General features: G+C 34.8%; 3 protein-coding genes across 3 annotated transcripts; 1 reads left to right on the top strand and 2 right to left on the bottom strand.

Annotated features, from left to right (window-relative positions):
* Positions 1-53: 53 nt before the first annotated feature.
* Positions 54-5,543, bottom strand: LOC145238140 (sodium/bile acid cotransporter 7-like). The gene is made up of 9 exons (XM_080101214.1): positions 5,427-5,543; positions 4,386-4,578; positions 3,839-3,945; positions 3,652-3,767; positions 3,265-3,415; positions 2,965-3,048; positions 2,429-2,594; positions 1,554-1,682; positions 54-1,210 (listed from the first exon to the last, which is right to left on the bottom strand). Exons 2-9 carry the CDS (start codon positions 4,543-4,545, stop codon positions 1,038-1,040), a joined length of 1,086 nt encoding a protein of 361 aa, XP_079957340.1. The 5' UTR covers positions 4,546-4,578; positions 5,427-5,543; the 3' UTR covers positions 54-1,037.
* A 206-nt stretch (positions 5,544-5,749) lies between these two features.
* LOC145238137 (uncharacterized) lies at positions 5,750-11,332 on the top strand. Its single transcript, XM_080101211.1, has 11 exons — positions 5,750-5,875; positions 6,465-6,600; positions 6,677-6,774; positions 6,894-7,130; positions 7,197-7,285; positions 7,565-8,124; positions 8,518-8,703; positions 8,957-9,158; positions 10,151-10,201; positions 10,713-10,836; positions 11,073-11,332. The coding sequence occupies exons 1-11, from the start codon at positions 5,798-5,800 to the stop codon at positions 11,199-11,201; spliced, it is 1,890 nt and encodes a 629-aa protein (XP_079957337.1). The 5' UTR covers positions 5,750-5,797; the 3' UTR covers positions 11,202-11,332.
* LOC145238139 (ras-related GTP-binding protein C-like) lies at positions 10,617-14,685 on the bottom strand. The gene is made up of 10 exons (XM_080101213.1): positions 14,520-14,685; positions 14,282-14,389; positions 13,990-14,146; positions 13,475-13,678; positions 13,280-13,336; positions 13,044-13,186; positions 12,775-12,889; positions 12,294-12,436; positions 12,046-12,185; positions 10,617-11,605 (listed from the first exon to the last, which is right to left on the bottom strand). The coding sequence occupies exons 2-10, from the start codon at positions 14,287-14,289 to the stop codon at positions 11,463-11,465; spliced, it is 1,110 nt and encodes a 369-aa protein (XP_079957339.1). The 5' UTR covers positions 14,290-14,389; positions 14,520-14,685; the 3' UTR covers positions 10,617-11,462.
* Positions 14,686-15,016: the final 331 nt, after the last annotated feature.

The raw sequence follows: 15,016 nt of genomic DNA on the forward strand, positions 1-15,016 counted from the left end.
TCAAAATCAGCATTTTATAGACTTATTTAGCCTGATATAAACTGACACAGCGGTTTTGTGTAGCCGAATATATTTATTTTCGATATAAATAGCCAGGTGCGAATAAGACAATATAAAACAATACAATCATAAGTCTGAGTACAAAATACATGAACTATTACGAGACATGACCACTGCATTTTAACTTGAACGAGCGACTTGCTACAGAACATTAGCACAATGTTGACTAATAAAATACATCGAGAAAAGCGAAAACAAATGTGAATGGCTTCCTGGAATGTAAACTAACTTTTACAATAGAATTTTTAAATTCTAATTCGGTGGGGTCTATAAACAAAAATGTACATATTATTGCGTTTTGTTGGTGTTGATAGTAAAATATCCACAAAAATAAAACAACGCCACATCTGTTATATTAGGTTGTGCAAAATAGGGGGTTCTTTTTAGATTGTCATCAGTAAAACTAACCATATAGCATTGCGTTTAGAGGTAATATTGGTGCAGTTTCCAACGCACTTCCAACAACAACAAAATATTTTTCTTTGTTATGGTTTATTAGGGACAAAAAACAATAGCTAAAATTCTTTCTTTACTGGTTTACTGCAAACTGTCGCCAAGCATACGTTACAAGTAATTTCATTAAAACACGCTTCCTTCAAATACCGAAACTGCAAAAATGTAAATGTTTAATTTATAATCTAAATTTTAAAATTACCGACAGCTGCTGCAAAAAGATATAAACGAGACACAATGATGGGTAATTGTTGTTGCTACATACTGCATGCATTGTTACATAATCTAAAAGTTTGACCACTTGTAGGTCGCTTCACAACTTTTCGAACACACCGCCATAGAAATATAATAATTAAAACTACGCGCTACATAAAATACATATAAGGCACCATGACAAAAAAGTCACGAATTAAAACGCATCAACGACAACTTATGCTTCGAATTGATGATGTGGCTTCTTTACTTGCCGTACACATAACGCCGCCCTCCTCCGACAACGGAAATCAAAATGGTATTCACACGACTTACGTTGGCGCTGGAAGGTCTACGGTTTTCTGCGCTCTGTGCATCCAACCACGGACTGTTTGTACCAGGAATCCTCCAAGCAACATTTGCGTTGGGTGGTAAATGAGTAGAGGGATTGTAAGAAGGGATAGATATTCGGAGCCCTGGTAGATCACCTTGATCATCGGTATGCCTGAACACATCAAAGTAATCTTTAAGACACTGTTGTGTGGACCCAAATGATTGCCCCGTATGGAAAATGAGATATGAAATATCACATGGGCTTGTGTATTTATTTATCATAAGAAAAGATACATGTCCCACTATTTATACTATTTCCCAACATTACCCCCACTAAAAATGCCTTACTCTGTATTGCGGATCTACACGCAAAGGTTATGTGGTAAATGTAGGAGTGTGGCGAACAAAATTACATACTTTTCAGATATCGACCTAAAAACTTGGACATTGTTAAACGTATTCCTAAAAATCAACAATCGTGATCGCCCCCTAGCGGAAATCCAAGAGAAACTTACCCAAAGTCAGCGACTTGTGCGTAGAACAGAACATGGCTGCCACTGTGTCACGTGGTTGGAAACCGAGCCACTTAAATCGGGTTGTGACCAAAAAGACTGTGGTGATTAGGGTAGCTTGCACGAGGAATACTGAAATAAAACACGGTTTGTTAAAATATTCTCGACAACAAAACCTACGCTAATGATGCATTAAAATCGATGTTTCAGAACAGTAACGGTATTAAATCAAAAAAATCTTGTGGAAATATTAGGAACAATTACTTCAAAATTCAAAATAAAAGTTCGGATGCTGTTTTTAATCGCCATGTTCTTGTTGTGACGTAATAAGCTGTCAGCACGTGACCACAAGCAGTGCCGCATGACATCAAAGCACTTGAGCTGCTCTGCGTTTGTTCTTTTGAAAATCTCCCGCGCATTTTGTCATGTGACAAGAGTACCGCTTTGCCAAACAAATCCCAAACTCGCTGTTTGTGCGTGAACAAAGTTGGCATCAGCTAATTTTTACGAACAACGTTAGCACTTTTATGACATGGACAAAACAAACAACGTTGGGTAGTTTAAGGGTCTGGACTGGACTCTTCAGCACAAACAAGTGTATCCACCTCCAAATCAAAAGGAATTTTTCGTTTTTAGGTGTTTTAACACCGAAATGGCGTTGTTTTTTTCAAAAAAACGTGTGACAGTATATAGCTGTCACTAACAAAAACCAAGTCAAGTCACTTTGACCAGTTTTATACAACTCTTTGAGAAACCACGCTCCTTTTACAGTATCAACCTATCAAATGACCGTTTATTTATCCCATTTTGACATGTATTTATTTTGGCCACCATAAGTTAAAGTAATTCATTTTAGAAAAACAATTGTTGGAACTTACCAGTCACTGCAACTCCAACTAAGCTGAATTTGTCAATAGCCAATGCTGAGTTTGAGAACGTGTCACAAAATGTTGTGTAGATAATAAGCAGCAAGATAAAACTGCCAATTGTTCCAAAAGGTGGCTGCACCCGGTCCAACCACAATTTGATAAATTGGCGAGCAATCTACAGAATAAAAAATAAGAAAGTTGGGTGTAATGTACAAAATTATTGTCAAACGAAAACCTGCCTTAAAACTGTTTTTGTTTTCTTTATTTATTAGTTAGAATGCAACAACGTTTTTTAACCAATACTGCACTTTAAAGAATTTTAAAAGGTCTGTTGAAACTAATAAAATATCTACAAAACAATCTTCTGCACACCAAAGAATAAGTTCCCACCCTAGCAGCTTCTTGTTCTCTGACCACGCCCAGTTAACAAACTAATAGTAGTTATTGGCAAATATCACAGACTGGTTCAGGGTGTCAGTGTGGAAACATGTTTTCTTTGTAAATTTCAAAGTTTTGTCTGCTCACTCAAGAGAAGATTCACCTACCTGTCCACAAAGTATTGGCACCACGACAGTTACAAAAAGACTGGAAAATATGTCCATGAATGGAACAGTTGAGGATGAACCCATCTGCAAACGAGAAAAAATGTCACTTTTGGTCAAAATAAGCATTAAATTAAAATCTAGTAACACAAGAATATGCAAATAATTGTTTGAAAAAACAATAACATATGTTGGTGTATACATTGTTGCATAAAATCTTTTACACATTGGCCAAATTTTTATGTTTCTCCAAATTGTGTTTGTCCACGCAAAAAGTTGCTCCAACCAAATTAATTGACTTACAAAAGTGAAAACAAGTACTGGAGAAACCACAATTCCCAGAAAGCTACCAAAAGCTGAATTGAAAATTGCTGCTGCATCATTACCACCAACAGCTTTCGTAAAGATCACAGCAGATGATACTGGTGGCGGCATGCAGCTAACAACCTGCAGTCTACATAACATAAAATAAAACTGTCAGCTTTTTCTGAATTTGTAGAGTTATAAAGACACATTTTGCCTCTAGCTTGTTGCAGTAATGTGTGTAAAACCTAATTACAGTTACGAAAAATATGTAAACATGGATGTTGGCTGTGTTTAACAAAAAAATACATTTAACGAACTAGAAAAGTAAACAAATCATCTATTTTTGGCACTATGCATGCCTTGTAGTTTAAAAACATGACATACCCTTGTAAAAGAAATACATTGATGGCAGTTTTGGACAGGACAAAGTGTAGCAGTGCCCACATAAAGCAAGGTGTGAAAAGTAACGTGAAGGATTGAATAAAAACATGTAATTGAACCTGAAAGTAAATTCATTTTTACATGTAAAATCCAAATATAAAGTAGTGGGTTAATTGGTAAAAATGCTTACCATCATAAGAGCTTTCTTAAGCTCTTCAGTTTTAAGTGACAGACCACTATTGAAGAAAATAACAGACACAGCAATGTATTTCACAGTGATTTCTGGCATAAGAGGACCTGAAAAGGTAACATAAAAATAAAAAAAACTCCTATATTGAGATTAAACATAAAAGAAAAAAGCTTGCAGTGATAAAAATATTTCACACTTTATTGCTAGGTTGCGCAACATTGGATAAGAGTGAGAAATGAATTTATAGGGGAAGTGTTGCAAATAGACTGTCAGGATATCATCAATCAAGGCATAACGCAGTTTTGGCATGGATAATAACCTGATCACATGACAAGATGATCCTGGATTTTTTTTTCTAATCACTGAACATTTACTCCTACAGACATTAGAAATCTTTAAGTGATTTAACCCATGATATACTTTTTTGTCTAATGTGAACTATGTTTCTGTTTAAATTTTAACGACAGAATTGTCCGAAACAAATAAAATACAAACCACATAATCAAGAGCTAAAACAAACAGAGCAAGAAACAAAAAAAATAAGCACCTCCTTTGGCTCCAAATCCTGGGTTAGATTTTGCTAGCAAGATCACAGAAACGATTCCAATTACAAACCAGTTCTTCAACAACTTCTCCTTCACAGAAGACAAGAATCCCACACTGGCAGCCATATCTCTGTTGTATGCTTTTGATTTAGTCCAAATCATCTATTGACCATTTCCAAATAAAACCAAATTTACCTGTACAAAATAATAGTTATTATTTTCCGCACACAGAAAAAATATCTGAATCAGATGAAATGTTTTGTGTTAAAAAAGAATTAAATAATACTTCAGTCAACACTCTGTTACAATTGTCTACTAAAACTATTAGAATATGCTCGTAATAAACTGCTTTTTCTATCTTGTCTTTTACATTGGTTAAGTCAAAAACGCAGAGAGCCATTTTCATCAGTTACTTTGCAACTAATTTTCCAACAAACGAAAAAAGGAAGGTGTCATACAGTAAAGCAAAGATTTATAAGTATGGAAGCAAATGCCACACACTTCCTTGCTTTTCGTTCCTGGCTCATGAAAGTAAGGCCACACAACTGTAGCATGATTAATGGTGTTCACTGACAAGCAAAGCTAAAATAAATTACATAATTATATATTCTCTTTTTATGGTATAATTTCCAATCCATGTATAATAGAACCTGAACAATGTTGTTAAGTAAAAACAAGAAAACAAATGACTTTATGTTTTATCTAAACCTAAATATATGTTTATGACATTCATTTGTATTCACGTACCAGGCACACAACAAACTGGGTAATTCTATTGCAAGTTAACTATAAGTAGATCTTCAATCAAATTATTTGCATAACTCTGGTGCAAAAAACTGGTTTAGGAAATCAGAATGCATGATAAAGAATACAAAACTTTTCAACCTATTTTAATACCTAATAACTGCCCCATTCCCTACTAAGTAATTTGCAGTACAATTTGCCAAAATGCAAAACAGATCAACAGACTAGAATAAATACAATCGATCAACGATAAAAACATTAAAATATACGATAATTTTATCTTTAAAACACGAGATTACCTGCTGGGTCTTCAATCAGCGTCGTTGTGTTGGAAACAAGAAGCCGCGATACGCGAGTTGCTCTCAACAGCTGATCCAGTGAACACGTCACAATTCCTCGCCGGATTCCACCGTTTATGACGTCATTGGTCAAATGTAAACAAACTATTCACAAATTTGCCAATGACCTTGCGCTTAAAATTATTGTATGCGGTAAACAAGATTCAAGCCGATCTAAGACTCTATTTATAAAATGTTTATTATGTGAAAAATAAATCATAGAAATAAATTATTTTCTGCCACAAAAAGACTTTTTTCATTTTAGCGTGGATTCAGCGAAGCGTAACACTTCATTGTGACGCTTCCCAGCCCACTATACGCCAGTTTTCAAGATGTCTGGCGGGAAAGAGGTGATGCGTTCCTCTGTGTCTTTTACACTGCCTATGTCATGCCAAATATGCCTCGGAAAGGTAAGTTTTGCGACTTGTTTTCTAATACACGTATTCTTTAGGCCAAGTAGATGCCATGTGCTGATTTTTGTATTTTTACTTGGTGTTTTTCGTGCTATGTTACGCATTTTCTCGGCGCCGCTTTATTCGTAAAATTACCAAGAAAAAACTTCTTTGTCTGACCATTTCGACTTTCTTTTTTGGGATTTTATTTGCTTAGATTGCAGAATATTGTATTTAATCAATAACAGGCGATTACATGGATTTGTTGTTCAACTAAAACGTAAAATTTCCTACATTTTTGCTTTAAAAACGTGTTAAATGTTTGGGGCAAACGGTGTCTTATTATTGTCGTAAAAATTGTTTATTGCATTTTTTTTCTGAGTAGTCTCTAAATGTTAATAATATAACGCCTGGACAATGTAAATATGTCATGTTTTCTGGTGTATTTTACATTGTGGGTGTGAAGCATAAACAACTACCTTTTCCAGCCACATAGCCTTAAGTGTTTGACTTGAATAACTAAAATGTGTAAGAAACCCATAATTCATGTCACTAGCAAAGCATTAGCAATTAAATTCTGTAGTAAAGAACGGTTTGATTTTGTCAGGTAAAGGAACCAGTCACTTGCAGCAACCATCATGTGTTCTGCAGTTCATGTATGAATGTTTGGCTGGACAGGAACAGTCAGTGTCCTACCTGTCGTGTTGAAATCACAACACAAAGCCCCATCCGACCTATAATAGGTAAGTGAATTTTCTTTCACATTGTCTCTATCCCTTTGTGGACCCTAAGTTTTCAAAAAAGGTTTTTGGTTTGTAGGTGGGGATCTGTCCCAGAACACAGATACTCCTGTTGATAGATTAACAAGTAGGGAATTAAGGAGAGCAAGACATGAGCTCATACGAAAAGAATATGAGGTAACAATCTGAGTGCAATTGACTTTCAAAGACCCCATGCAAATTATTGTTTTTCATTCTTTGCCACCTTTGTGTAATTCGAAAGTGTGCTTTTTCAACGTTTTTAATATTGTTTTCAGGATGACATTTTTGAGCTTGAAAAGATTGTCAATGAACAAAAGAAGGAAAACAAGCGATTAAAAGAGCAGCTTGATTCTTGCCCAAAAACATCTGCCGAGCCATCTGGTTCCACAACAAAATGTCACACATGTGGAGGACAAAAGTCTGTGGATGCCATGTTGAGCTTAACAAAAAAGCTTCAAGATGCAACAAAGACCTTCAGTAAAACAAAAAAGGATCTGTCAGATGCGAAAAAAGTAATTTTAGTTGCAATATTGTTTATTTTTGTTCTTTTGGTAACTAGTTGCTTTTATTGTGATCAGGAAAATGAGATTTTAAGAAAAGGAAATCAAGATTTGAAGATAGAAAATCGACGAATTCGAGAGGAAATTTCCACCAGATCTCCAATGAAGTATAAAGACCTTTATGAGTTTTTTATGTCAATTGTAGTTTCTGTTTCTTGCCTTCAAAAAAGAAAAAAAAAATGAAAAAAATTCATAATATTTTCTGGGCATGACTGGAAAAGTTGGGTAGTGAGAGTTTTCCAATCAGTATTTCGTAAATTAGGGCACGTTAACATTTTTTAATTTGAATGAGAGGGTGTAGCTACAACTTGAAAGTTTGGGCTCTATACCCGGGCATTATTTTATTGTTTTTGTTTTTTAAAGCTTTGACGGTTTATTATTTGTAGATTTGGACGACTGACAGTAGCGACTTTGCAATCCCGGTTGGATGCTGCAGAAAAGCAGGTTGCCCAACTGCAGAAGGCATTGGAAAAAAATGACCACTACACTGAGCAGCTTGAAGCAGAACTAAAAACACACAGGGGAAAGAGCATTTCCTATTTCAATCAGGAAACAAAAACGACTGACACAGGCCAGGAATCCAGTATCCTAGCATCAATTTTAAATTCATCAGAAGCAGATAGCGATTTAATAAAACAAGCATTTCAATCTTCCATGCAAACACCATCAACCAAATTTAATCAATTGACCCTGAACACACCCACGCTGCAACCACAGACTGTTGAAAACAAGGAAACAAAAGCACATGTAAAAACAGAAGAAACACCGTTAGCAATGCCTACGGACCAATTTCCAGGTTATGATTACACTATTGATGGATTCACTGTCCCTGCACCTTCACCATTATCACCAGCAACAGACAAATCAACTTTTAGTCGTCGTCTGAAATTTGACGAGAATTTGAACACTGAGGAAAGCACTGTTGGAAGCTACTATGACTTTGAAAGTAAGTCTAACTTCGTGAAAGGATTGTTTATGGTAATCAAATTTATCTAAAACTATGTGCAATGAATATTCAATTGCACTCTTGTTTTTGTTTCTTTTTTACTGTAGCCTTTATGTCTTTCTGGCATCAAATGACTTGCAACTGCATGTTGACAAACATATTTAGATATGAAACTGATTTAGAACAAATCGTAAAAAGGAAGTAAAAAATTAAAATGAATTAAGCAAACAAACAGAAAATTTTGGCATGACTTGATTGTATTGACTTTTTTGTCAAAATTATGATTTAGGTTCTTTTTTAATCAAGAAGGCGCAATATTTCAAATGTAAAAACTGAAACAGCCACCCTTAAAGTTTTTTGCACTGCTTACTATTTTCGGAAAACCTTTTTCAGATGCCAATGAGTTTTGTTTGGATTTATCAACTCAAGCTTCTACTTCTGAAATGCATTCAGACTTTGTTGACAGCAGTAGCCAATTTAGCATTACATCAGAAACTACTCTTAATATGGTGAACAATGTAAATCTTGTGAGATCCAACTCGGACAGACAGACATACTGTCAAGGAAGTCCTTCTACAGGTAAATTCAAATGATGCAATCTTTTCACAACAAAAATCTGTCTTTATTAACAAATTTGGCAAAACTATGCAGGCTGGAATTGTGTTTTTTTCCCAATAAAACCAGACCACACTCAATCAGATGCAACATTTTTACACCAAAAAACTTAATTGGCAAAATTGAGTTAACCCCAAATTCATGTATTTTTCAAAAACTTTTAAAATCAGTCTTACATTTAACTCATAGTTATCTGTGTTTTTTTTTCAATTTTCAGGCATGAAAACAACAATCAATGCAGGAGGGGCCAGAATCACAATGTCACAGTTGAGCGCAGATGAACAAGCCCACTTTGGACGACCGAGTTCTGCCCCAAGTCGCACTTTTTTACTCAGTGGATCAAAATTTTCTGCTCTTCGACCTGTTGACCCATCATATGACAACAGTCCACCACTAGATGGATTTCAACCTGTGAAATGGTGAGTTGTTTTCAACAACAAGTGTAAGAACACTTTTGTCAGTTAGTTTCTTTCAGAAAAACTTGCTAGCAAATGCAGATTTTATGTTTTTGCATTTACATCAATATGTTGGATTTGTCAAATTTTATTTTGCCAACATACTTTCAGTAGGTCAGCTAAGTAATGCACTGCCAGGAATATGAAAGGCCTTGAATAAATTCAGAAAATAGGAGTTATAATGTAGCTTAATGGTTGCTTATAAAAAAAGTTTGTTACTTTATTTCGGAAATTTGGTGACTGTCATTGGTGGGGATATAATTAGGATATTAGGAGCAGTGAGCAAGACCTAAAGTAAACAAATGTTACCAATTTCACTTGTTATATATCACATGTAAAGACGACTAATCCTCTTCACAATCATCCACTTGTGCACCTGACCTTGTACAACTGAAGTGGAAGGTCATTCGCTAAGTTCGTGTGGTAATATGTGGTTCGCATTAAAAAGGGCGGACAATCAATGCTGTAATGTTAAGCGTGGGCTAGCTTTATCCCTGCAACTTCGTTTTAATATTGCGACAGGATAGAAAGGTATTTCACAATTGGTAGTAAAATTATGTTGTGCTGTTGCTAAGCTGTCATCAGCGGTTTGCGCATGGTACGATCACGATTTGGGAAAACCGTTGTCGTACCGGACCGCATTGGCATTTACGTATGATTCATGTATACATGGCCTATCAATCGACGGCCTTTAAACTATTTTTGCTTTTAAGCATACGGTGACTTCGTTTGGTAAAATTCAACGACTGACAAAAATATCGTTTTGTTAATTTCGTCGTAAGTTGTTTAAACCTTTGCAAGTCGTAACAGGCTTTTTATCTTTATTCGATAAAGTATACGTGTTTCGGTTGGTTTGTTTATTCACAACGGTGTACATGTTTTTTACCCATTGCTATCATAGTCAAACCAATAATTTCTGGTGTCATTTTTCGTTAATTATATTTCGTTTATTTTAGCATTTCCCCCATGCACATGGCCAGCAAGTCGTTCACTGAAGATGACAGAAGGTATTTTTTTAATTTTCTAAATTTTGCTGCCAACGAGGTCTTTATGATCTTTGTGTAGTAAACTTTTGCTCGTATTTCAGTGAGGTTTTTTGCGCGAGCCTGGAAATAACGAATGTTCGATGCTGGCAAATTTGAGCGGGTTCGTTTGGCGCATTAGCGTGATATTAGTGGACGTACCACGTTTCGGCGAAGTCCAAGTCGGATGAAAAATAAATTTAGAAATAAATTTTAAAACACAATTCAGAAATCGTCCACTTAGAAAACATATTTAACTTTGAGACTTGCCGTCTTGCTCTGCCAAAAGCGCAAGTTTTATGTCCTGTTCCATAGAACATAGTTTTCACGCGGCCCTAGTCTAATCTATCCCACACCTCCGTCTTAACTTTTCTTTGTTCGAAAAAAATAGCAATAGTAATTCATATTATTGCATACTTTAATGAAAACATTGGTGCACGCGCATGCCACAAATAAAATGAATTTAAAAATGACATTTTCTGCGAAATTTGAACAGCAGGGCACGAGCCTCCAACAGTGACGAATCGTTGCCGCATGGTGGTGTCAAGAGCGAGGAAGAACCACGAAGCAAAGATATTTTGTCGCGAGTCAACATACTTAAACGTGCAGCATACACAAAGGTTCGTGGTGATGACTTTTTGAACGGCCAATAAAAGTAATGCAAATGTCAGGATTTAAGTTAAAACGCTTTGAAAAATCAACAATGATATTGACAGTGTAAAGTTGAACTACTTCTGTTAAAATTGTGTATTTTAATTTGTGTGATATGCCCTTTTTAGTGGAACTGCTTAAATGTTGACTAAAAACATAGATTATGTTGGAGAATTTTAAAGCATTTGTTTGTATTTATGCTCAGGGCCAGGCAACAGCATCATCCACTAATGTGCCATCACCATCTCACGACGGCAGACGAAAACAAAAATTCTCTTTTAAGAGAAATGGTGAAATGTTATTTGAGAGTCCAACAAAATCTCCGAAGATATAGCAACTTAAACCTCCAACCATGATATGCATGTAAAGCAATCAAATTGCAGAATTTTGTTGTTTTTTTACCTTTTTTTCTACCTCGTTAACGTTGTAGTTTGAACAAACAATTAAATTTCACCCAGTACCAAATGTGTCCAGTCATTTGAATTGCAAACAGTGGGTGAGGTGTAAGGAATACATTCTGTACTGAAATAACAGGCTTTTTGCCCAAGCAGTAAGTGCAGAACTAGTTGTCAGTTTTTTGACCGTCTTGCTTCTGTTAGGCATGAGCGGAAGTTGAAAGTTGTTTTAAACTGCTTGGTCCTTCAATCGGAAGCTGTCCATTCAGTTTTGCTGTCCTTCTCACATCGAACACACTGTGGATGGCGTTTTGCAAGCACAAGATATTGTAATTGATGATACCTAAAGGAAAAAGTTATGTGTTATAAATATTATTGAGAAGTTATTAAATGTAAGCTTCCAAAGAATCTGTAATAGGGTGTGAGAAAATGGAACCTTAGACAACATTTTTATTCTATTCACTGGGGGACTTAAAAGCACTGTTTCCCAATGTAATGCAATTTGTTTTTAAAAATTGAAAATTAAGAAGTGGATCGTAGCTTTATCTGTTGTTTTTTTATTTTATTTTTGTAGATGTTTTTGGTAGCTTCTTTAAACAGCATTCAGGCTTTTACTGTTTGTTTTTGTTGTTCATAAAGTTTATTTATTTGCACTTGGTGGACATAACAATTTTTAGTTTATTAATTTGGGTAGTGGTCAAAACACTGGTTTCTTTTGTATTGTGTTTACAAAATAGAAAATATTTGTTTGTAGTTGTACTACTGCAAATTAGCCTTCATCACCTCTTTTGGTAAAGGCCTCATCACGAAGAATACACACTAGTACGAGAAACCTTGTAATCTCACGCAGGTATAGGATACTGGAATTGTTCAAACGAATGATGCATGTGGAATCTTGTTCACTTGTACTTTCAGATTCATCTCTGAGCAAAAAAAATTGAAAAGATTTAAACATCATTATATCCTAACACTAATATGCAAAGATTTGAAGAATAACCAATTAAGTCATAAAATTAATACAACATTATTACCCGTAAATGCATGTCATGTCCATCATAACATCAATCATTTCACAACATAACTCATATGATTGCATGTCAACAGGTGAACCATCAGTAGCAACATATATTTTACTGGTGATATCGAACAGGAATGTTTTTTCCACCCCAGAATTCTGTAAAAACAGAAACAGTCATAAAATGATTAAATCAAATTATATTTGGTGTTTTTAACCCATTTATTATTTTTACCTAAAGCATTCTTAAATCACATTGAAGTTGCAAACATATTTCTTGCAACAATGTTTTGTGTTTATTGCCAGCAAAGCATAAAAAATTAGAAGCTTAAAATACACTGCTTTGGGTAAAAGTTAAAAAAGTATTTCAGCAATGCTTTCAATGAGACCAAAGACTTTTATGTCAATAAACAATAAGATTTTAAAGTGAGGGTTGCAATAAGTGAGTAATTTAAAGACCATGGAGAAAAACTGTTAAGAACACAAACAAAACTAACCTGTACAAATATACTGAGCAGATTTTCTAGCGTGGACAGTTGAGGAATTAGTTTTTGCACCACTTTGCTGAATGCCTCAAAGATGGAATGATCATAAATTGAAGTCAGGTAAAAACTAAACAATATTTTACTAATATTTAAACAAATGATAAACACTTCCATTTTAAACCGTTAAATATATTTTGAACACAAAAAAACTCACAACATAAATTTTACTTAGCGTTTTCATTTCAATATGTTTTTAGAACACTTTTTTATTTGTTATTTACCTTAAATGAAGATCATTCAATCCAGATTCATGCAGCTCCTCATTTGCTCTTTGGGAAATGTCGCGCTGTGTTTCAATTTTGTGGTCATCCGACAGACCATCAACTTTGTGAATAAATATCTCAAACCGAATGTGGGGATTTACCTTAAAATTGATGAACATTTTTTTAAAGAATAATAATATTTCAATGCCACACATGCGAAGGTTTCTTAAAAGCAAATGTAAATTTTCACTTACTGAGTAGGCTTTGGAGACAATCCTGTGTAAACATGTAAGAGCCTCCATATAGTCGTCCTGTATAATAATATAAGTGATAGTTAAACAAAAACTGCAAGTCTAAATCTTTGCAATTGTTCTACCAACAAAAGGTAACGAATTTAAGTTTTCTATATGGAACTTATGTTACACGAAATTAATTTGTAGTTTCCTCACCTGCGCATCAACTACAAATATAAGGGCTCCAGTTCCACTTAAAATCATTCCCAAGTCGTAGGTTGGCTCAAATAAATCAATTTGGCCTGGAATGTCCCAAATTTGGAAGTTAATGAAGGAATTATTTGAAACATCGTCTTTGCTGATTTTGGCAGTGCTCTCTAAAAATAGGGTTTCATTTGGAGACATCTTGTGAAAAACAACCTGTAAAACAATAAATACGGTAAGTGTTTTTTGCTGTGTTTAGTATATGACCTCAAAAGTCTAAAATCCAATATCAGTCAGCTATTTTTATGTGTACATTTCACTTAAACTCTCCATATGGTTAAAGACAATGATGGATGCATATTTTGCTGGTACTTCATGAATCAAGCTACATTATTTAATAGGCAAGTAGAAAAAAAGTTGCACTTTGAACACTGGTAACATGTGACAATTTTGAAACAAAGGTCCTGTTTGGGTTGTTTGTAGCAAATAGAGTAATCATTTTTTTGGCCCTTAAAGGTATACCATACCTTCTGAATGGAAGATTTGCCACTTCTTCGCAGACCCATAATTAAAATCCTTGGTTTCACATCACCAGATGATACAGCAACTATGCTGTCATCTTCTAATCCTGGGTATAATGGTTTTGAATATGATCCCACAGCAAACCCTTCATGGGGGTCCATGCTAAAAACAAACAATAAATCTGTTTTGAACAAAATCCAAATAATTTTTCCCAACTTTATAATCTAATTAAAGATTTTCATATGGATTCAAAATGTCAAACTTTTACAGAAAAATTAGAATCATTTTGGGCCTTACCTTGCCATGATGAAAAAACTTTTTCAACACTAGAAAGAGTCTTTCAAAAGCAGTATCTGCAAATGTTGTGTTACTACTTTCGTCGCCAATGATATTTAGGTTAATTATCTGCAAAAACATGAAGAAGTAAAGAACCATATTAGATACAATTAGTTTCAAATAAGTTAAATTAAAAACAAGTAACACACAGTAAAACTTGTATTCGTTTTCTCAAAAAAAAGGTAAAAAAATGACTTACAAAGCAACCATGGCAGTATAATTATGTGTAAAACTTCAAACTGACACAGCCAATGCCAAACTAGCAAATCATTGCTTGCAAGAGCAAAAACCTCTGCAGCCGTAAACAGAAGACAAACAAAATCAACGCTTTCATTAACAGAAAACAGTTTTCACCGTTCTGCTTCTGCTGTCATATGACACGGTTACCAGCAAATCCAGACAACTTCTGCTGTCACCTAGTGTGGAAAATATATTTGAAAACTTAACCACTAGGCCTATCTAACGCTGTTGGTATTCAACCAGATGTTCGTCTCTACGGCATTGAGCCAGTACTGGCGAAACGGTTTTAAGCTTCCGACATACAAAAGCACATAAATGTTGTTTTCAATAAAATTAGCCTAGGTTTTATATATTTTCACAGATACAAACAATTCAGGAATTTTCTTTGCAGTTTTTTTTTTGATAATGGATAAAGGCAAACGTTGCGGAAAATGCGCTCAAAGTAGCATGTTGTGA

This window comes from Phallusia mammillata, chromosome 7, assembly GCF_965637545.1.
Source record: "Phallusia mammillata chromosome 7, kaPhaMamm4.hap1.1, whole genome shotgun sequence".
Taxonomy (NCBI): Eukaryota; Metazoa; Chordata; class Ascidiacea; order Phlebobranchia; family Ascidiidae; genus Phallusia; species Phallusia mammillata.